Genomic DNA, 23583 nt, shown 5'->3' with positions numbered 1-23583 from the left:
TTCTGGCCCATTTCTCACTGTTAAGAACGTCATTCCCACAAGAGTTACCTTTTCTCCAGTATAAGTTCTTAATTGGATGTCTGCAGGCTTCAGTTCAGTTTCCTCGAAAATCTGTTCAAACTCATTGTGGAATGAGTGAAACAGCTGAGCCAGTGTCTAATTCCATTTTAATTAATTTACTGTTTACGTCTGGTGTAAGTCAAAAGTATTGTTAGTTTTCACATTGTAAATCTCAAGGCTACTCAGTCCTGCATCACTCTCATCATCAGATTTTTCATCAACAGCAAACAGATTAGTGCTCTTTTTAAAACTGTAACTTGACTTCTCATCTTTTTCTCTTCCCTATGCAGTCCATTTATTTTTGTCTACCTGACATGCTCTTTGTATGTGTCCTACTTTGTTGCATTTTCTGCAAGTTTCACCTTTAAATCTGCATTGGTATAGTGTATTTGAGCCCCTGCCACAATGGTAACACAATTTGTTCAGCCAGACCAGTTTCTGCTTAGATGCTGCAGTTTTATTCACGCTGACATTCATTCTTGACTGCAACTCAACTGCTTCTCTTTCTGAGGTTTCTATTGAAACAGTGATTTCTACTGCTCTTTTAAATGTGAGTCATGCTTCAGCTAGGAGCTATTTTTGAATCCATTCTTGTAAGATTCCACAAACCAAACGATCTCTCTGTGCATCTTAAGCCCATCATTGAACAGACAATGCTCAGACAACCTCTTCAATTCAGCCATGTACACATAAAGATTTCCCCTTCCATTTGATTCTGCTTATGGAACCTAAAGCATTCTGCAATGAACAGTAGCTTCAGTTCTTAATGTCCCTGCATTACTTTCACGAGATCAGCAAAGCTAATGATGGCTGGTTTGATTGGAGCAGTCAAACTCCAAAGCAATCTGTGTGCTTTTCCACCCAATGCACTCAGCAAAACTGGCACTCATTTCTCATTGGCTATTCCATTTGCTTCAAAATATTGCTCAGTTAGCTCAGAATACATTCCAGTTATCTGGTGTGTAATCAAATGTTTCAATCTTTCCAATGTAGCCAGCCATTTCTGCTTTTTTTAATGATTATTATCATCCAGTACTCATCACAAACTCATGAATTCTTCCATTTTCTGCCTTTTTTCTTAACACGACAATCTCTGTCCATGCCATGGTCGGTCCATGAAGTCCGTATTCTGGTTCACAGTCCAGTCCATCGACCCTTGCTCCAGGTTTTCCTATCTACCCTGTTTCTGTCTTGTTGAGCTCTAATTGAGTCAGCTGATACTGGTGGGGGCTGGCTGCATAAATACCTCCAGAGACCAGGGCATGGCCGCTGGATTGTTCTTGTCCTTACTCCTTGGATCCCTTCCTCTACCTTCTGTTTCCTCACCTGAAGCCCTGCCTTGTCTTGCCGGTAACTCTCACCTCACCTGAAGTTCTTGTCTTGCCTTGCTTTGCCAGTAGCTTTGCCTTGTCTTACTGTCTGGTCCTGGAGCCACCCTGTACCTAGCTCCCTTCCTGTCCCTTGCGTCCGCCCAGGTAAGCCAGGCCGTCTCACCGTTACCTGGGGTTGGTTCTGTCCCTTCCTGTCCCTCGCCTCTGTCGGGTGGTGATCTGCGCCCTGCCCAGGAGGAGCCAAGCCTCGCCTCAAGTCTCAAGTCTCCTGCCTCCAGCCTCGCCTCAAGTCTCCTGCCTCCAGCCTCGCCTCGTCTCCTGCCTCCAGCCTCACCTCAAGTCTCCTGCCTCCAGCCTTGCCTCGTCTCCTGCCTCCAGCCTCCAGCCTCCAGCCTCGTCTCGTCTCCTGCCTCCAGCCTCGCCTCGCCTCTTGCCTAGCCTCAGGACTGAAGACTCCAGCCTCCTGCCTAGCCCCGAGCCCGAAGACTCCAACCTCTAGCCTCTAGCCTCTTGCCAAGCCAAGCCAAGTCCCTAGCCTCTAGCCTCAAGCTTCAAGCCTGTAGATTTCTGCCTCGTCCTGCCTGCCTGCCAAGCCTTGTCCTTGCCTAGTTCTGGGGTCCGAGCCAGAGGCAAGACCCAGGTACTGGGTCCTTGTCCAGTCTCTGGCTCAGAGTCCAAGCCCGGGCTCCTAGCTCTTTTGTCCAGTCCTGTTCCAGGTTCCTGGTTTTCCTGTCCATGTCCTTGACATCGCCCTGAATCCTAGTCCTGTCCCTAGTACTTCAGTGTCTGTGTCTTGCACTTGGGTCCGTTCCCAGCCGTGCCCTTATGACAGTCCATTTCTGAAAAAAACACGTGCTCTGCTTTTTAAAAAAAAAACTTGATCATTTCTCATAGTGCTTTTTTTTTAAAAAAAGGCTTGAATGTCTCACTGCACTTCAACAGGTAGTTTAGCAGTCTCAGGTTCATTTAAAACTTCTTCATTGTGACTATTATATTTGTTAACTCCACAACATAAAAACTAATTGAAAGGAAAATAAGGGATCCGGGAGATAGCTCAGGTTTGTTTGTTCTTATGAGATGAGCACGTATGACACGGTGATGTGATGACATATGCCATTTATGTACTTTTACATACAACCCATAATTTTTTAAATGAATAAGAATGCTTAAACAATATACTTACAATTTTACTGGAATAGTAAAAATACCACGGATTACAATCTCTTCGATATCCACAGCAGTTTAACTGGTTTAAACTCAGCAAGACTCACACACTAGCTATCTCAACATGTTCAAAATTTGACAACTTGGGGTTCCCACCTTCCCGCAAGCAACTTCCAAGTAATATTGAAATGCATGATCTAATTGACTACACAGGCTTGAGGAACTGGTGATTAATTGCTATTCCCACCTGCCCTGGATCTGAGTGTTCTTGGTTCACCCACTGGTTTTGTGGGATTGAACTTCCTTCGTGTTACAACTGGTATTTGCAACAGTTCAGTTAACAGGATTGTTGCCTCTCGATAAAAAGATCTTGGGTCAAGTCCCATTCAGAAAGTTTAAGCACAAAACTGCAAGATTACTCTGTGCTGTATTACGGGAGGGTTGTGCTGCACTGGTAAGGAGAAACCAGAGGAGATCATTTAGCCCCTCAAGCTTGCTCGGCTATTCTGCAAGATTATGATGGATCAGATAGTCTCAACTCCACTTTCCTACTCAACTCAATTACCCTCAAAATCTGCAGTGAAAATGTCTACCTATTCGGCCTTGAAGAACTCATGGATCCAGCAAAAGCATTTTGGGGCTGTCCATCTTAATTAGTCAACCCTTATTTGTATATCCCCCTAACTCAGGATTCCCTCATGTTAAAAACAGCCTCTGAGCACCTACCACGTCAAACCTACCAAGAATCTTGCATTTCACAATGCAATCATCTCACATTCTTGGAAACTCCAGTGTGCATGTGTCCCAACTTTTTAAGAGACAATCTCTTCATACCAGGAATCAACCTAGTAATCACCTTGGGATCTTAAAAGACTAGATCTACCTCCTGCGAAGGACATGCTTTGGTGCAGAGTTAATCTGGTGAATCCTCATCCTTTAGATCAGTATTTCTAATTGTTACTTAGTGTTATTACATTGCTGTTTGTTTGGAACTCGTGTAAAATGCAACTTTAAGCACCAATAACCCTCAGCACTTTGTCATGGCCATGAATTACTTTGGAATGCCCCTAAAGGATATTAAGTGCTTGAGTACAAGCTTCCCATTGTTTCTCCAATGGAGAATCTGACAAATAACAGCTGTGGGATCCTGGACCTCCACCTAGCACCAGTAGATGCATTAACAGCTACAACACATTGAGTGAAGGAGCACAAGGGCCTCGGCGTGAAATATCAACTGTTTATTCCTCTGCATAGATGCTGCCTGACCTGCTGAGTTCCTCCAGACGTGTGTGTGTTCTGGATTTCTCTGCAGATGCTGGAAAACCAGAACAACACACACACGCACGCGCGTCTGGAGGAACTCAGCAGGTCAGTCAGCAACACACATAAAAGTTGCTGGTGAACGCAGCAAGCCAGGTAGCATCTCTAGGATGGGAGTTAGTCCTGACGAAGGGTCTCGGCCTGAAATGTCGACTGCACCTCTTCCTAGAGATGCTGCCTGGCCTGCTGCGTTCCCCAGCAACTTTTATGTGTGTTGCTTGAATTTCCAGCATCTGCAGAATTCCTGTTGTTTGTGTTTTTAAGGTCAGTCAGAATCTATGGAGGGGAATAAACAGTTGACGTTTACAAGAGAATGGGATTGGATGGAGCAGGACAGAGAGGAAAAAAAAAAGCCAAAAAAAAATTTAAGACACTCCTGTCGTTAAGATCTTCAATTTCCGGAAAAGCTGCCACTTACCATTATTGGGAAAGTGACCGGGAGAACACATGGCACAGTTGGAGGTGTTCAAGCCCGTGCAGTTTGAAGGTGAGGAAGCAGTGGTCACAGGAGAATGAGTTGTGATGCTACTTCCCTCCGAAGCGCTGGTGTTACGGACATCTGCTCCAGTTGAAGTGAACAGGGTAGGACCCAATGGAGGTGAAGGAGTGACTGTCAGTGTGCTGATCTGATCAAGGATCAGACCTAAAAGGGAAACAAACGTTACACCACTAGGTAAACAAAGCGTTGTGTGTTCATAACCCATGGCAAGGAATTTTGCATCACACGGGCTTTAAAAGGTTCAAGATTGTTAAATATATTTTTTCCGTACACAAGTGTAAAGGAGAATGAGATGATTGATACTCCAGATCAAATGCAGTACAAAAAAAATGAAATAATTAAAAACACAATAAATATAAATACACAAGACAGCTTATATAAATAGATTGACTGTATCCCCATAAAGTGATGCTTGGCTGTACGTAAGGTGATTGACAGGAAATAATAGAGGAGTTAGTGGGTGGAGGTGTTGATCAGCCTTACTGCTTGGGGAAGGTAACTGTTTTTGAGCCTGGTGGTCCTGGTGTGGATGCTACATAGCCTCCTCCCTAATGGGAGTGGGACATACAGTCAGTGAGCAGGGTGGGGGGTGGAGGAGATTCTTCATGGTGTTACTAGCCCTTTTCCGACACCTTCCTGCGTATATGTCCTTGATGATGGTTGGGCCACTGCTAGTGGTGCGTTGGGTCAGTTTTGACCAATGTACTGGATTGCAAAAGAAGTCGGTGCCACGGGTTAGCGTAGTGGTTAAGCACGACGCTATTACAGCCCGGCGTTCCGGAGTTCAGAGTCCAGTTCCGATGCCGCTCTGTAATGAGTCTCTGTACGTCCTCCCTGTGGAATGCATGGCTTTATCCGGGTCCTCCAGTTTCCTCCCACAGTCCAAAAACATAGCGGGTAGGTTAATCGGGCATTATAAATTGTCCCGTAACTAGGATAGGGTTAATCGGGATTGTCAGGGGTTGCTGGGCAGTGTGATTCGGAGGGCCGGAAGGGTCTTCTCTGTGCTGTATTACTCAATAAAATACATAAACGATAGAAAAGGGCCTGCAATGATGGAATCCTTGTGATGATTTCAAATAGTAGATGAGATATTCATGGAAACTCAACTCCCAGTTAGCAACTTTGTATGTGATATGGACCCTGGGACCCAAGCTCCCCTCTGATACCTCAGACTTTTCCCAGGTGGGGTAAAACTGATCAGGGCTCACAAAAGCAGTATAACAATCTTTTTTTTTAAAATAACAAATGAATATTTGTAAGCATAATAAACTATTCCCTTTATTTGTAATTTATTTTTTATTGAATTTCATCATCAAACAAACATTTCCATAAGATGTATTTCAGATACTGTACATATATATCATACAATCATATTTGTCACAAATCACCACATAATATTTATCTGAGGTATACACTTATAGAAAGGAGAGGAAAGAAAGAACAATCGAAAGAAGAAAACTATGTACAGAGTAGGGAGTGATTTTTTTTACAACATATTCATTGACTTGTGAGAATAAAATCAGGCCTATGAGGTGTTATGTGGTTAAACCACTTTTTCCAGTGTGAATAAAATTGTTCCAACTTATGATTAACAGATGCTGTTATCTTCTCCATTTTGTAAATGTCTATTGTAATTTCCATCCATACATTTAAAGTTGGGCTCTCCTGTGATAACCATTTCCTGGTAAGGGTCTTTTTATCAGCCACCAGCAGTACATTCATTAAATATTTATCTCTTTTCAACCATTCTTGAGGTATGTACCCAAAATATATGGTCTTACTCTCTAAGGGTATTTCACATTTAAAGATGTCTTGTAGGGCATTATGTATCCCACTCCAATAGTCTTTGATAACAGGGCAATCCCAGAAAATATGATAATAGCTTGCAGTTTGATTTCCACAATTTCTCCAGCAAACAGGGAGGTTACTATCATAATGGGATTTCTGAGAGGGTGTAATATAATATCTTATCAAGTTTTTCCACCCGAACTCCCTCCATTTCCATGAACTGGTGCACTTCCAATGATACCTCCATATTATTCCTTCAGTTAGTCCTGACGAAGGCTCTCGGCCTGAAACGTCGACTGCGCCTCTTCCTATAGATGCTGCTTGGCCTGCTGCGTTCACCAGCAACTTTGATGTATGTTGCTTGAATTTCCAGCATCTGCAGAATTCCTGTTGTTTACCTCCATATTATTGTCCAGTCTTCCTCAGATATTATTATCCCTCCTTCCTTCTCCTATTTTGTTTTAATGTATGAAGTCGAGTGTGTTTTAAGATTTGACAAACCCTTATACACACTTGAAATTATTCTACTACGGTTGTCTGAATTATATGCTTTTCCAAATAGCTCTATCAGACATGTACTTGCCTTGGTTACATTTTTAACTGTCCTATTAACATACTGTCACATCTGTAAATACCGGTACAAGTCTTGTTTTTCTAATAAGTGTTTCTCTTTGAGCATTTCAAAACTGAACAGTGTTCCTTCCTTCATTATATTGCAAATAGCTGTTATTCCTTTAGCTGTCCAGTCATTAAATCTAGCATCCAGTAAACCATTATTTAAATATTATTTGTATCAAGTTGGTGCAATTTCAAATACCACTTGCCTCTAATCTTCCAAAAATCAATCCATTCTCTAGCTCCCCTGCAAGTTGTTAAGTTTTGCTGTAAACACCTTCTCCCTCTCCTTTATTGAGGCCCTCTGTTGGTCAGGATCAACCACAGATATTGCATCCTGGCTTTCTACGTGATACCCAAGCCAGGGCAGTACGATATGGAGAGCAAGCTGTTGCCCATGCAGCAGACTCCCCCTCTCCAGGCAGCTGAAGAATCCCAGGGAACGGCAGAGGCCAATACAGTTTGGCACCAGCGACATCATAAGAGTTGTCAGTCAACATTGAGCTCAAATTAGGACTGCCTTAGGGACTCCACCTCAGGATTTTCCCCGAGGTTTACTCCCAAAACTTTCCCCATGACTGGCTATAGCCACAAGGCAGCAGAGGTTTGACATCATAGTTTCCCTTCTCCTAGATAAGCTGCCAACCATGGCTGACGAATGCTATCTGCCCAAATAATAGCAAAAAAAAACTATACTTGTGGTGATTTGATTTCTGTAACTGCCATTTGCAAGTCTGAAGTTGTTTCTTCTCACTCCTGCCTCAGTGAATGAACCCATTGTTCCCTCCAGGCTGGTGTTAACGGCTCCAAGTTAGTGCTTTGAGAGGCTGACAAATGGGTTTCACTCCATTCTCACCATGGACAAGAATGTCTCCACCGGCTTCAATGATGCATCCAGACTTGGTGAGACAAAGGGTGTTACTTCAAGGATTTAAATCCCCAGATTCAGAAATCTGATTTATTATCACTGACATAGACAAGTTGTGAAATTCATTGTTGTGCTCAAGTACAGTAAAAAAAAATCATTATTAGTTGCAGTAAATATTTTAAAAAGTGCAAAAAGAGAGCAAAATGGTGAAGTAGAGTTCATGGACCATTCAGAAATCCGATGACAGAGGGGAAGAAACTGCTCCTAAAATGTTGAGTGTGTGTCTTCAGGCTCCTGTACCTGCTCCCTGGTGGTAGTAATGAGAAGAGGGCCTGTCCTGGATGGTGAGGATGCTTAATGATGGATGCAGTGTTCTAGGGGCACCGCCTTTAGAAGATGCCCTGTGGAGAGGCATAACACAGGGTGCAGGTATGAAAAGACAGATGTGATTTCAACAACTGTCAGTGTACAGTCTTATTCCTCTAGGTTTAGAGTGTACTCTGCCCTATTTGCTCCTGAATACATCCCCCAGCATCTCACACATCCCAAGTGCCAGTCCATTTGAAAAGTCCTGTCTGGAACATGCCTGTTCCCTCATGGCATGTGGGTATGAAGCATCAACGTTTGTGTAAAGCTCATGAAACTGCCTTTGCCGTACAGTTGCCCAAATCCATTAACGTGAGAGCTTAATTAATGGTTTGCAACAGTCAATTGCAACATTTACAAGATGCTTGGATAGATGGGAGGAGTTTCGTGGGCTATCGTCCAGGTGCGGGTCAATGGGATGAGGCAGAATAATAGTTGGACACAGACTCGATGGGCCAAATGGCCTATATCTGCACTCTGTGACTCCATTTAGTTAAGTGTGACTTCGCTGCAGGTCCAAGTACAATCCACACAATGGTCTGGAGGAACCCTCATTCAAACAGCATCTGTGGCTGGAAGGGATCGTCAACATTGCAGATCGAAACCCAGCGGATCCAGTCCTGCAGAATTTTTAGGTTTATGAGCCTGAATAAAGTGTTGAAGATTCTCATTGCTATCAGTTGCTCAGGAAGTGCAGACCATGGATCCAATTTAACGGAAGGCACAAACAGAAAAGAATATTACACTCATTTATCCTTCCAACAAAATGCTGACCCAGAACTGGATAAAAATCATGAGACTCAATTGACAACAATATAGTCCCTCTAAACCTTATTGTTATTTAAGTTACCGTGGAAAATAAATAAAATGCCTCCAATTAGAACATCCTTCAACAGGATGTACTGATTAGTGGTAAGCAAGGAACCACTGCAAGGTTCTGAACAGCACAGTGGGGACAAAGGAATTCCACCAGTTGGTATTCAGTCTCATTGAGAACATGCCACAGCAACAGCTGGGATATCAAGAGGAAGTGCAGACATCCCACCTCTCCCGGAACTTCCGGGAGTCTCCCGCATATGATAGTGGCTCCCTGATGCCCGCAAATTATATACAATATCATGGAAATCAATTTTTTTGAGAGCGAGAGAGAGAAAAGCAAGAGAGAGCGCGCGCGCGAGAGAGAGACCACGAGAAAGCAAGTGAGAGCGAGCAAGAAAGCAAGAGCGAAAGCGAGAGCGCTTGAGTGCGCGAGCGACCACGAGAGAGAGAGAGAGCGCGTGAGCGAGAGCACACCATTGCAGAGTGTTCCAAAAAAAATAAAACGTACGTCACCCCAGACTACACTAAAGTGTACTCCTGCCTAATAGGGGTCAAAATAATGACAGTGTTGCTCGCTGCACTGTTTGCAACAGTGACTTTTCTATTGCCCATGGTGGGTTAAGACTGTAAAAGACATGTTGAGGTGAGTTTAACAGGTGTCATTCGTTCATTAGCATAGCTAACGTTATTTAAACTAGTTGGCTAGCTGCTAAGGAGCTACTCTATTGCAGACATCCCACCTCTCCTGGGAGTCTCCCACAAGTTGATGGTGCTACCTCCCTGAAATGAGTTTTTGCAGGGTGGGATGTCTGGAGGTGTTGCTGGGAGAACTCTTGTAATCAAAACTAAAAATGGGATACCAAACCCTTGGTAAGGAGTACACATTTTTAGATAAATAAAAAAACATTTTCCCTATGAAAGGAAGGCACTATTGATTCATCAGCAATGTAACAGTAATGTAGCAGTCAGTATAACACTGCCACGGTGCTAGCAACCCTGGCTCAATTCTGCTGCTGTCTGAAAGGAGTTCTCCACATAACTGCACAGGTTTCCTCCGGGTGCTCCAGTGTCCTTCCAAATTCCAAAGCCATACAGGCTATGGGTCAGTAAGGTCATTGGTCACATGGCTGTAATTAAACGACTCTGGCTCATTGGGCCAGAATAGCCTGTTACCGTACTGTATCCCTGAATAAATACATCAACGGCACACACACACACACACACACACACACACACACACACACACACACACACACACACACACACACACACACACTCTGGGTTGATTTTCTCTTCCAAACTTAGGAGTTTAGCTTGACTGTAACATTCATACGGTTCATTGACTTGATGAACTTCCAGCTGGTGGCCAGGGCCACTGGGTTCTGTGGAAATGTGGTCGGAAACTGAAAAACTATCTGCCAGTGTCAAGACACCACCTGCTTCTAAAACGGAGGGCTGATGTGAACCATGTCTGGCTATTCTCAAACTCAAAAATAGAAATACAGAAACCAGTCCGTGATCAGATTAGCTACCCCATGCATTTCCCTTTTGTCAGATTGAGGAACTGCTTTCACACCTCGTTCAGTTTCAGATGTCAAACCTCGATTGCCACCTGAAATTTTGCCACACCCGGAAACAACATGAACTTTTCCAGTCCTCAGAATTGGGAGGAGCTCGACCTCGTTTGATTTGGACATCAGTGTTGTGCCCAAAGAGGGGCAGAGGGATTAGAAGGAATTGCTACTGACAGAAGGAAAGAGAATCAGAATCAGATATAATATCTTCGGAAAATATGAAATGTGTTGTCTTTGCAGCAGTAGTGCCTAATGCCTAATAATAGACACATTCTTTCTCTCACTCTCCTTTTTCTCCCTCTGTCCCTCTGAATATACCCCTTGCCCATCCTCTGGGTCCCCTCCCCTTGTCTTTCTTCCCGGACCTCCTGCCCCATGATCCTCTCGTATCCCTTTTGCCTATCACCTGTCCAGCTCTCGGCTCCATCCCTCCCCCTCCTGTCTTCTCCTATCATTTTGGATCTCCCCCTCCCCCTCCCACTTTCAAATCCCTTACTCACTCTTCCTTCAGTTAGTCCTGACGAAGGGTCTCAGCCTGAAACGTCGACTGCACCTCTTCCTAGAGATGCTGCCTGGCCTGCTGCATTCACCAGCAACTTTTATGTGTGTTGCTTGAAATCTCAGCTAGTTTGCCAGAAGGCATGTGGGAGACTCTAAAGAAGGTTCTATGGGCTGATAAAGCAAAATTGAACTTCTTGGCCATCAGACTAAACGCTATGTTTGGCATAAGCCAAACACCGCACATTATCAAAAACACATCACCCCTGTGAAGCATAGTGGTGGCTGCCTCAGACTGTGAGGATGCTTCACTGCAGCAGGTCCTGGAAGGATTGTGAAGGTAGAGGGCAAAATGAATGCAGCAAAATTCAGGGAAATCCTGGAGGGAAACCTGACGCAGTCTGCATGAGAACTGTGACTTGGAAGAAGATTTGTTTTCCAGCAGGACAATGACCCCAAGCGTAAAACCAAAACCCACACAGGAATAGCTTAAAAACAACAAAGTTAAGGTCCTGGAGTGGCCAGGTCAGAGTCCAGACCACAGTCCAACTGTGAATTTGTGGCTGGACTTTAAAAGGGCTGTTCATTCAGGATCACCATTCAATCTGACAGAGCTTGACCAGTTTTGTAAAGAAGAATAGGGAAAAATTGCAGTATCCAAATGTGTAAAGCTGATAGAGACCTATCCACACAGACTGTAATTGCTACCAAAGGTGCATCTACTAAATACTGACTTGAAGGGGGTGAGTAATTCTGCAATCAATTATTTTGTGTTTAATAATTGTAGTAAATTTATACCAATTTGTAGAGATTTATTTTCACTTTGACATGAAGGAGTCTTGTCTATTGATCAGTGTCAAAAAGGCCAAATTAAATCCACTGCGATTCAATGTTGTAAAACAATAAAACACGAAACCTTCAAAGGGAGGGGGCACTCTATATATTTTATAGGCACTGTATATATTAAATAGGTAAATTAAATAAGTAGGGGAAAAATTTTTTAAAAATAGTGAGTTAGTGTTCATGGGTTCAATGTCGATTCAGAAATCAGATGGCAGAGGGGCGGAAGCTGTTCCTGAATCATTGAGTGTGTGCCTTCAGGTTTCTGTACCTCTTTCCTGATGGCAGCAATGAGAACAGGGCATGTCCTTGTTGATTGGGTCCTTAATGATGGACACTGCCTTTTTGAGGCATTACTCCTTGAAGGTGTCCTGGATACTATGGAGGCTAGTGCCCATGGTGGAACGGACTGAGTTTACAACTCTCTGCAATTTATTTTGATCCTGAGCAGTAGCCCCCCCCCCCGCCCCACCCCTGTTCATACCAGATGGCGATGCAACCAGTTAGAATGCTCTCCAGGATACGTGCATAGAAATTTGCGAGTGTATTTGCTGACATACTAAATATCTTCAAACTCCTAATGAAATATAGTCGCTGTTGTGCCTTCTTTGTAGCTGCATTAATATGCTGAGCCCAGGATAATGACAATCAGGAACTCTTTCCACTGGCAAACAATAGTCCCCAACCTCCAGCCAGGAGTACACCTTTCCACCATTAACCTCCATTTCTGAATCCAAACTGCCAAGTCGCCGTGCATCCCATACCTCTTAATCTTTGAGATCAGCCAATGTAGTGTGAAGCAGCAGAGTCTTGATAAAAGAGACTCTCTAGCAATGGAAAGGCCTGTTTAGTTCAGTGGCTTGTTACAGTGTTGAAGGAGACAAGACAGGCATAAGAGCAATATACAACTGTGTAAAGCCAGGGGCGGATGGCCATTAACCAGTGGATATTTCAAAGCAAAGCATTTCAATCAGATATTTGGATAATTATGTGACCATCTTCTGCCCAGTGGTTTACAAAATGGGTGGTATTGCACCCCCACCCAAGGGCAATAGGGGTTTCTAAGGGGGCAAAACAGATAAAGTGGGCATTAGGTTGCACTTGAGAGCAAGCGGGCATCCTATGGATTACAAACTTAATTTAGGAAATAAATTATTTATAAGCAAAGTGGCACTTCTGTATTTGGCGTAACATTACAAATCTGAGCTGAAGAAATCATGTTCTTTCCCAGCCCAGCCCACGCATTACTTCCATTCATTACTCTAGTACAATTCACGTAATCTAATCTCACAGTGACGCAGTTCCTGTGAATTAGGGTATGGGATTCAATGGGTGAAGTCTGGAATCTGTCCGTTTGAACGTTCTTGACCACATTTCACGAGCCAACAGCCCAAATGAGATACTGATGCCCCTCTTAATGTACCTTTTGGCAGACAGTCAGGTTTTGCCCAAGCTATAATAATGTCATAACTTACCCCTTTATTGATCGCAGCACTTGAGGTTGGCCTTAAACAAAAGGCGATTAACTGTGGTCATTAATCCATAAAATGACAAACAGACTGAACCAAAAAGTGTAGATAACATAGTGTGGAGTATTTGAAATATGGACTTGTACCAACAGCAGCTAATGTGTCTGTTGTGTGAAAATGAGACAATAAAACCATCCAGGCTCATTGAACATTTGAGGAGAATATACCCTGATAACGCAGACAAGAACCTAGCTTATTTTCAGTCACTCCATGAAAACTCTTGGAAAAGGAAAAACACTTAAACATCTTTGCCAGCCCTTCACAATGAAAACACTGATGGTTTGCATGCTTCATACAACATTTCATTGCTCACTGCCAAATTTGGAAAGCCCCACAAAATTGGAGAAGAACTGATTTTGAGGAAGGTTCTGAGTACGGTTTTGCACAAGTCGCCACAACAAATAATAAAGAAATTCCGCTCAGTGACAACTCTATTGAAAGACAAATAGATGAGATGTCTGAGAATGTGGAAGACACATTGTGCAACATACTTAGGACAACAGAATTTTCTCTGCAGTTGGATGATTCAATATTGCCAGGCTTTGCTTCTAGCTCATGTTCGCTTCAGAAAACATGAAAGCGTGGTTCAAGAGTTGTTATTTGCAAGGAGACTAGAAACTGATACGAAGGGGGAAGTCAGTATTTTGGGTTGTTGAGCGATTTTTCTAGAGAGAAGGACATTCTGCTCACTAACATTCATGCTTATCCAACAAATGGAGCACCAGGAATGACAGGATGCCATCGTGGGATTACTACTTACTTGAAAAAGCTGTACCTAAGTTTACCATTCACCATGTAATGTCACAAAATACTTAAGTGATTGGCTGCACAAATCGTTAATTGCTGCAATCACAGCCATAAATAAAATCAGGCCCCATGCTCTCAGTTCTCGATAATTTTGTGAGCTTTGTGTTGAGAATGATGAATGCTTGCTGTTCATACAAGAGTCAGATGTCTCTCAAAAGGAAGCTGGCCAAGAGGGTTTTATGCGCTTTTTGAAACTCCCATACAATTCTTTGTGGGCTCGAATGCTTCATTCAGTAATCAGCTCGAATGTCAGGCATGACGTCGTTTATTTGTCAGAATTATTTGCAAAGTTTAATGAAATCATTCTTCAATTACAAGGAAAGGATGTGAATCTTATCATAATCAAATCAGTCGTCCCCACATTTCTGTCCAAGTTAACCATATTTAAGTGCAACACTGGCCACTGAGACCTTTTCCAATTTCTGATCCTCTCGGAGTTGAAAGAGAAAGAAAGAATACCAGATGATGATCTTCAAGTGTACTGTGCCCACCTGCATGAGCTGCAGAAAGACAAGTCAGATTTCAGGATCTTCTCTCAATCCAAATTCCAGATTGGGTAATAAATCAATTCCTGAACACTTCAATGCTCAAAGTAAGTTCATTATCAAAGTGCATTTATATACAGCCCTGAGATTTGTGTTTTTTTTTGCAGTCATTTTCAATAAATCTGATAACCATAACAGAATCAATGAAAGACCACACCCAATAGGACAGACAACCAGTGTGTAAAAGACACCAAACACCAAACTGTGCAAGTTCAATAGAAGAAACAATAATAGTCGAGAACAAGAGACGAAGAGTCCTTGAAAACGAGTCCGTAGGTTGTGTGTCCTCAGTTCAGTGATGGGGTGAGTGAAGTTATCCCCTCTGGTTCAATAGTCTGATGGTTGAAAGGTAATAACCGTTCCTGAACCTGGTCATGCGAGACCTGTACCTTCTTCCTGATGGCAGCAGTGAGAAGAGAGCGTGTCCTGGGTGGTGGGGGTCCCTGATGACGGATGCTGCTCATCTACAGCAATGTTTCCTGTAGATGTGCCCAGTGGTGGGGAGGGTTTTCCTGTGATGTACTGGGCATTGTACATTTTGTAGAATTTTCCATTCAAGGACAATAGTGTTTCCAACCTAGGCTGTGAAGTAGCCAGTCAATATACTCTCCACCACATATCTATAGAAGTTTGTCAAAGTTTTAGATATCATACTGAATCCTTGCAAACTTCTAAGGAAGTAGAACTGTGGCCGTGCTTTCTCTGTAATGGCACTTACGTGCTGGGCCCAAGACAGGTCCTCTGAAATGATAACATTGAGGAACATAAAGTTGCTGACCCTCTCCACCTCTGATCCCCTGATGAGGACTGGCCCATGGGCTTCCAATTTCCTCCTCCTGAAGTCAATAGTCAGTTCCTTGGTCTTGCTGACATTGAGTAATGAGCAATTAAAAGGAAGGATGGAGGAAGAACTGATCTCACTACTGAATGACTTTTGACCTGAAGCTAAAATTCAGAAAATCTTATCAAGACTTTGGTTGCAGAAATAAATCTCTGAACACTATCCTACACTGTTGGGAAAAAAAAAGTCAAGATGTTCTTTATTGGCTTTCCAACATATTTAGTGGAGTAGTTTCAATACAGTCACCCAACTTCTGTCAAAGCAATGAAACAGACTGCAAATTACTGAACGTGGGGATCTGAGACTCCTAAGTGACATTCAGCCTGATGTTAACAAACTGATATCACTGCACCAAGCCCATCCATCTCATTGAAAAGTGAAAAATCAATGAAGCAATAAATCATTGGACTACTAATGTATACTCTAAAAAGGATGAAAATTGTTTTAACTGTAATTAAATAATTTTATTTGCCGGTTTAAATAGATTTGAATAATTTTTGAATTATTTTCACTGCTTTGAATTTTCAGTTCCTAATTTCTTTCACTGTGCTTTGTAAATGAAATTTCTATATAGTTTTTATGTAAAGGCTGGAAAGGAATGGGGGTGGTGGTGCTGGAAATGTGGTCTGGGAGCCAAGGTGGCAGTAACCCAAAAAAGTTTAGGAACCACTGATTTACACCAAAACACTGGGAAAACCACAAGGCGGTTCTATGGGATAGAGTTGATAAAGTCATAGCTGCTGACTGTAGTGTGATTTAAAAATCCGTTTTACAAGAGATAATTGAAATTTGTAAAATATACAATTTTGAAAATCTTATAAGCTATGTCTGAATGAAACCAGTTTATAAAATATAAAACTTAGTTGTTAATTCAAGTAGCCATTTGGCAGTGATTAATGGCTTACAGCATTAAAAAATTACTCTGCAGCAGAATCAACAAAGCCTATTTTTCTGCTGTATATAAATTGATTTTACTTCATTTGAGCAATTTCCTGCCATTCCATTTACTTCAATCAAAAGTCTGTCAGCAGGATATCTCAGCTCTGATGCAGGCAAGTCAGACAATCCTTCCTGATCTCTACAAGGACAAGAGCTGCTACTGCTCCAAAATATTAAAACAGTACTGTGAACCTCACCACCAGTTTTAAATACATAATTTAGATTCTGAGATTTCTGGAAATCACTTTTTTAAAAAATCAGACATAATGAAGCCTTAGAGGACAAGAGATTTAACATAATGCAGAGATTCAAGTTATTCTTTTCACACCAAAGGCAAAGAGTAGATTTGATAGAGTGTGAGGGATTTACCTGGGCGTACAAAGGAAGAGCTACTTTGATTTGTAAAAGGGCCTGTGTCCCGAGAGAACAGATCCAGTAGAAATTTCACTAAGTTGTTATATACATAGACCACAAGGTAAGAGAGATATTGAAGCCCTGGTAAGAAAAAGGAGGTACAAAGCAGGAAGGAATAAATTAGTTACTTGATGTGTATACGAAATGCAAGAGAACTCTTCAGAAGAAAATCAGGTGGGCAAAAAGAAGGTACAAGGTTGCATTAGTAGACCAGGTGAAAGAGAATCCTAATTGCTTCAACAAATATGTTAAGAGCAAAAGGATTGCAAAGGACAAAATTGGTCCTTTGGAAGGTCAGAGTGGTCATCTATGCATGGAGCCAAAAGAGATGGGGGGAGATCTTAATTGGATTTTCTGCATCTGCATTTACGCCAGAGATAGATACAGAGTCTATAGACGTGAGGCAAAGCAACGGTGAGGTCATGGACCCTATACAGATTACAAAGGAGGAGGGGTTTCCTGCCTTGATGTAATATAGGGTGGATAAATTCTCAAGGTCTGACAAGGTAGCCTCTCAGGCCTTGTGACAGGCTAGTGTAGAAATCAGAGGGGCTCTAGCATGGATATTTAATATTTTCTTTAATAGGAGATATTTCAAACAGGGAAATGATGGGTTGGTGAGCCTGAAATCAGTCGTGGGTTAATTCTAAGGAACTGGACATATAAGTATTTGGATAGATAGGGTTGTAAAGAGAGCTTTTGGCACGTTAGCCTTCATAAATCAAAGTATTGAGTACAGGAGTTAGGATGTTTGGTTGAAGTTGCATCAGACAATCGTGAAGCCTGGTTTGGAGTACTGTGTGCAGTTCTGGTCACCTGCCTACAGGAAAGTTGTAAATAAAATTGAAAGTGCAGAGAAAACTTCCAAAGTTGTTGCCAGGACTTGAGGACCCGAGTTATAGGGAAAGGTTGAACAGGTTAGCACTTTACTGCCTAGAGCATAGGAGAATGAGGGCAGATTTGATAAAGGTATACAAAATTATAAAGGGCATGGACAGGATAAATGCAGGCAGGCCTCTTCCACTGAGGTTGGGTGAGACTAGAACTAGAGGTCATGGGTTAAGGGTGAAAGGTGAACCATTTAAGAGGAACGTCTTTACTCAGGGTGGTGAGAGTGTGGAACAATTTGCCAGCGGAACTGGTGAACTCAGGTTTGATTTCAACCTTTAAGGAAAAATTGGACAGGTACATGGATGGGAGAGATATGGAGGGATATGGTCCAGGTGCAGGTCAATGGGACTAGGCAGATTGATAATTCAGCCTGCATTAGACTGTTTCTGTGCAATAGTGTTCTATGTCTTCTATGACTAAGACATAGGAGCAGAATTTGGCCATTTGGACCATTTAGTCTGCTCCGTAATTCCATCATGCCTGATTTATAATCCCTCTCAACCCCATTCTCCTGCCTTCTCCTTGTAGCCTTTGACGCCCTTACTAATCAATAACCTATCAACCTCTGCCTTGACTTTGAACATACCCACTGACAAAGAAAGTCAGCCAAATGCCAGTTAAAAATAGATGAAACTAGGAGGGAAAAAGTATATAGCTTCACCTAGGAGTTCTTACACAACCTGAAACAACACAATGATAACTCAGCATTTCTATTCTGTTGGTAATGGAGCTGTAGCAGGATGGGAGGGTCACTCAGAAACATTGGACAATGCTGTACTTTCTCCAAGAATAAATAGTTCTGGAATAAGTTGGTGTAGTTAGTGCCAACTTGTGCCCATAAAATGGAAGTAGAATCTTTATCACCAATAACAAATACTGCATTATTTGGATAATGAAGTGTCTTCAAAAATTTTAAAAGGCCATGTGATTTTTTTCCCCCAGAGAATTTCAAAAGACCATTGTGTCCTCCAACAACATCTTTTGGTTTATTTTGCCCCTCCCAGGCAACCTTGGGGCTGAAGGTTCAAGACAAGGAATATTTAGGTCCGATGTTTTAACTGTCAACATGGGGGGCATATTTGATGGGCCAGCTCCTTTACTCCCTTCATCTGTCAGATTACCATTTCTAACATCGGCCTGAACAATAAGGCAGCCATTGTGAACAAGCCACCCTTAGGGAGGTGGTATATGAGCAAAAGCTTCACCTTACTACAGACCTAAAAGCGGCCAATATACATTTCTACTTTGGTGACTGGAAAAATTCTCCCCAACAAAAAAACAAAACACTTATGAGTTTATGATTCCAGTAATGAAACAGAATTTAATTTAATATTCCCACACTGCACAGTATTTAAGCTGCAGGTCCCAAAACAGTGACTCATTTCAAAGTAGGTTTTATTATGAGTGTTCATACATGTCACTATATACAACCCTGAGATTCATTTTCTTGTGGGCATACTCAGCAAATCTACAGAGAAATAACTAACAGGATCAATGAAAGATCAACCAGAGTGCAGAAGACAACAAACTGTAAATATAAATATATAGGAAAAATTAACAAGAAGATGAAATGATTGGTTGTGGGAGCACTTCAATAATGGGGCAAGTGTAGATGATTTTTTTAGTACAGTACTATGCCTCGGGTGAAAGAGTACATGGATACAGCTGAGAGCGATCAACTGCATCTCAGCAGTGTAGGAAAACAAATTTCATGACACATGCCAGTGATAATAAATCTGATCCTGTTTCTGATTAACTGGAAAAGGATGAGAAGTTTCAATATTCTGCTCAGGTATTTAGGATATAACAAGGAGGACAAACATAACAATTCAATGCAACAATTAAAAACTTCTACAAAGTTAGTGAAGCTATTCAACGCTGTTTATGTACAAGGGAGGAGAAAGCAATGAGAGTATTGTTGCAATATTCTTTACTCTTTGATTTTTTTTCTTGATCCCAAAATAGCAACTACTCTTTGTGCCAGATATATTACTTTGACCAAAGAGGAAGGAAGCAGAACTTCAGTTTATGTTCCTAACTTTCCAAAGCAGAGCTTCCCATTAAGCTAAACATGGATTTTAAAACTCTCATACCAATGCTTAGAATCCTGCTCGAGACCCAACTTCTCGTTTCACTGAAGTCGTTAATCTCAGCCATCTGCTTCAACCGCATTATCTTTTGAGTTATCCCTGCTCCTCCTGTTCTGTTTGATCAGCCTGCAATTCAGTGTTCACTATAGGTAGCTGTGACCTCAGCTGCCAAGGCATAACCCGCCAGCCTCCCCAAGTCCCTCCTTTCAGTTTTCATGATAATCCTCAAATCCTTTTAGGACTAAGCTTTGGTCATCTGTCCAAATCAGTTCACGTCATCCCATGTCAGATTTTGTTTGCCACCCCTCCAATAAAGTTGGGGGTGGAGAAAGTTCTTCATATAAAAAGGTGCAAAAAGAATGCAAACGTAGACTTTCAAAGTAAAATCAGTCTTTTAAAATCAAACTTGCCTACTTCTTTACCAGAAGTTAATGCAAAATACAAGCTTATACAATTCATCATTCTAATTCTAATGCCGATGGGAAGATTCAATACTGTGTACTGAAGAACGACAATAAACAAGTGCACCTACCACCCCACCAGCCTCCGTTTCCAGCACATAATCCTCCCAAACTTCCACCACCACCAACTGGATCCCACCACCAAACACATCTTTCCCTCTCCCCCCCTCCACTTTCTGCTTTCTGCAGGGATCGCTCCCTACGCGACTCGTTGTCCATTTGTCCCTCCCCACTGATCTCCCCCCCGGTACTTATCCTTGCAGGCGGAACCAGAGCACCACCTGCCCCTACATCTCCTCCCTCGCTACCACTCAGGGTCCCAAACAGTCCTTCCAGGTGAGGCAACACTTCACCTGTGAGTCTTTTGGGGTCATTTACTGTATTCGATGCTCCCAGTGTGGCCTCCTGTATGTCGGTGAGACCCAACATAGATTGGAAGACCGCTTCGCCAAGCACCTACGCTCTGTCCGCCAGAACAAGTGGAATCTCCCATTGGCCACCCATTTTCATTCCACTTCCCATTCCCATTCCGATATGTCGTGATGAGGCCCCAGTTATGTTGGAGGAACAACACCTTATATTCTGTTTGGGTAGCCTCCAACCTGATGGCATGAACGTTGACTTCTCTAACTTCCAGTAATGTCCCTCACCGCCCCCCCCTTCTCCATTTCCCAATCCCTTTTCCCTCTCTCACCTCATCTTCTTACTCACCCATCGCCTCCCTCTGGTGCTCCTCACCTCCTTTTCTTCCTTCCAAGGCCTTCTGTCCCTTTCACCAATCAACTTCCCAGCTCTTTATTTCATCCTTCCCTCTCCAGGTTTCACCTATCGTCTGGCATTTCTCTCTCACCTCCCCCACCTTTTAAATCTACTCCCTAGCGTTTTTCTCCAATCCTGCCAAAGGGTTTTGGCCCAAAACGTCTACTGTACTCTTTTCCATAGATGCTGCCTGGCCTGCCGAGTTCCTCCAGTATTTTGTGTGTGTTGGATTTCCAGATTCTGCAGGTTTTCTCTTGTTTGTCAACAGAGGATGAAATGATGGTTATCCCGGATCCAGTGCAGCATGAAGTGGTGATGTGTTGGGTCGTTTCCGCACCATGCAGGGATGCAGCTTGTTAGAATGCTCTCCACTGTGCATCTGTAGAATGATGTGAGTATAGATGTGCAAAGTCCGGCTCCCTTCCGCCTCCTCAGAAAGTGAACTTTCTTGACTGTGGTGGATGTGTTCAGGCACCATGAGAGATTGTGTGAAGTGTGCACTGCCAAGGGTTTGAAGCAGCTGCTTCTGGCATATCATCATTAAAAGTGCAGTTGTGATCCAAGTCCCCAGTTTCATTCAACCCAGCAGTAAGGGAGAGATCACAAAGAAAATTCCAGAGTTATCCAAAGCTAAAAATCTAGACACTACACACCCAAAAACCAAACTTTCAATCTGTACTCTCATCTGCCGCAGATAGAAAAAAAACTAAACACAGCATCTGATGCCAAATTAAAATGAGGACGACAGACACCAAGAAAAACCTAAGACATGGCACTAATTTACACCAACTGAAGAAAGACTGAGTCATGCTTACAGAACAATACTTCATATTGAAGAGCACGGGTGAATATTGGACTGAATGTTAGCAAAGAAACAAGGAAATACATTTAAAACCTAACTCAGTAAATCCAACAAATTGAAGTACTTCTGCCACAATGAGGAAGTGAAACATTATACAGTTTAGCACATAAACATCACATTTCTAGTAGTTTCATTACAGAAACACAAAGGTTGGTGGCATTCTGGATCGTGTAGAATGTTACTAACTGCTATCATCCCAATCTTCACCTCCCCCAGCTCTCACCTTCCACCAACTCCCCAGTCACCATGGACTCACCTTCACTACTAAGAAGGGCTCTGGGGAAACCCAGACATCACAAAGCATTGGGACCGGATGGTGTGAACCCCAAGGTCCTGAAGGAGAGTGCTGAGCAGTTGTGTGGAGTTCCCCAGCACATTTCAATCAGAGTCTCAGTCTGGAAAAGGTCCTAACTGTGTGGGAAACATCACCTGTGGTCCCAGTACCCAAGAAGGGCCAACCGAAAGTCTTGAATGACGACCATCCAGTGGCCTTGACCCCACACATCATGAAGACCCTAGAGGGGCTGGTCCTTGTTCACCTCCCACCCCTGATCAGATCAGCCCTCGATCTCCTACAGTTTGCCTACCGGGAGCACATTGGAGTTGACGATGCTGTCATCTACCTGCTGAAAAGAGCCCATTCCCATTTGGATAAGCAGGGCAGCACTGTGAGAATCATGTTGTTTGATTTCTCAAGCGCCTTCAATACCATACAGCCCTCATTGCTGGGGAAAAAGTTCTGTTCAATATTGATTGGTACTTCCATTGTATCCTGGATAATGGACTACTTGACTGGCAGACCACAGTTTGTGTGACTTCAGAGCTGTGTGTCAGACATACCTATAAGCAGCACTGGGGCCCCAAAGGAGACTGTATCGGATCCCTTCCTGTTTACCCTGCATACTTCCAACTTTAGGTACAACACTGCGTCATGTCATCTGCAGAAATTCTCTGATGACTCAGCAATAGTTGGGTGTATAAAGAGAGGACAGGAGGATGAATACACGGCCCTGGTGGGAGGACTTTGCCAAGTGGTGCAAGCTGAATCATCTGCAGCTCAGCATCAGTAAGACAAAGGAAAATGCTGATGGACTTTAGAAAGACTAAGCCTGCATTGCTCCCTGTTAATATTGATGGTGAGGACATGGATGTGGTGAAGACCTACAAGTGCCTGGGGGTGCACCTTAATGACAGGCTTGAGTGGAGCACCAACAGAGAGGCTGTATACAAGAAGTGACTGAGTCGTTTCTACTTCCAGAGGAGACTGAAGTCCATTGGAGTATGCAAGCTTCTCCTTCACATGTTCTACCAGTCTGTTGTCACCAGTACTATCTTCAATGTGGCGGTGTGCTGGGGCATTGGCATTAACACGGGTGATGCCAATAAGCTCAATAAACTGATTGGAAAGGCTGGCTCTGATATAGGAGTCAGACTGGACACATTGGAGGCTGTGGTAGAACAAAGGACCCTATGGAAAATCCTGGCAATTCTGGCCAATGGTTCTCACTCTCTGCATGCCACCTTGGCTAAACAGAGGAGCACTTTTAGTAACAGACCAAGACAACAGTGCTGCTTCAAAGAGCGCTATATGAGGTTACCCTTACCCTCGGCCATTAGGCTCTATAATGAGTCAACCTATAGCCAGGGAAGTGATGACCTCCTCATGGTAGACTGTTTGAAGTAACTTATTCTTTTATTTT

At 42.8% G+C, this 23583-nt stretch overlaps 1 protein-coding gene across 3 annotated transcripts in view; it reads right to left on the bottom strand.

Annotated features, from left to right (window-relative positions):
- The window catches only part of si:dkey-21a6.5 (signal peptide, CUB and EGF-like domain-containing protein 3), a 71889-nt gene that overhangs the window by 31489 nt on the left and 16817 nt on the right, over nucleotides 1-23583 (bottom strand). For 2 of the 3 annotated variants that reach the window (XR_010017576.1, XM_063045104.1), the window contains exon 2: nucleotides 4294-4518. The exons of the other annotated variant lie outside the window; for it this stretch is intronic. Coding sequence is in view for 1 of the 2 variants with exons in the window: in XM_063045104.1 (XP_062901174.1) it covers nucleotides 4294-4518 (225 nt within the window). In the remaining variant the exon portion in view is untranslated. The remainder of the gene's footprint in view (nucleotides 1-4293; nucleotides 4519-23583) is intronic. 3 annotated transcript variants of the gene reach the window in all.

This window comes from Mobula hypostoma, chromosome 4 (assembly GCF_963921235.1).
Source record: "Mobula hypostoma chromosome 4, sMobHyp1.1, whole genome shotgun sequence".
NCBI lineage: Eukaryota > Metazoa > Chordata > Chondrichthyes > Myliobatiformes > Myliobatidae > Mobula > Mobula hypostoma.
Note: the sequence above shows the minus strand (reverse complement) of the source record. Positions and strands in the feature narration are given on the sequence as shown.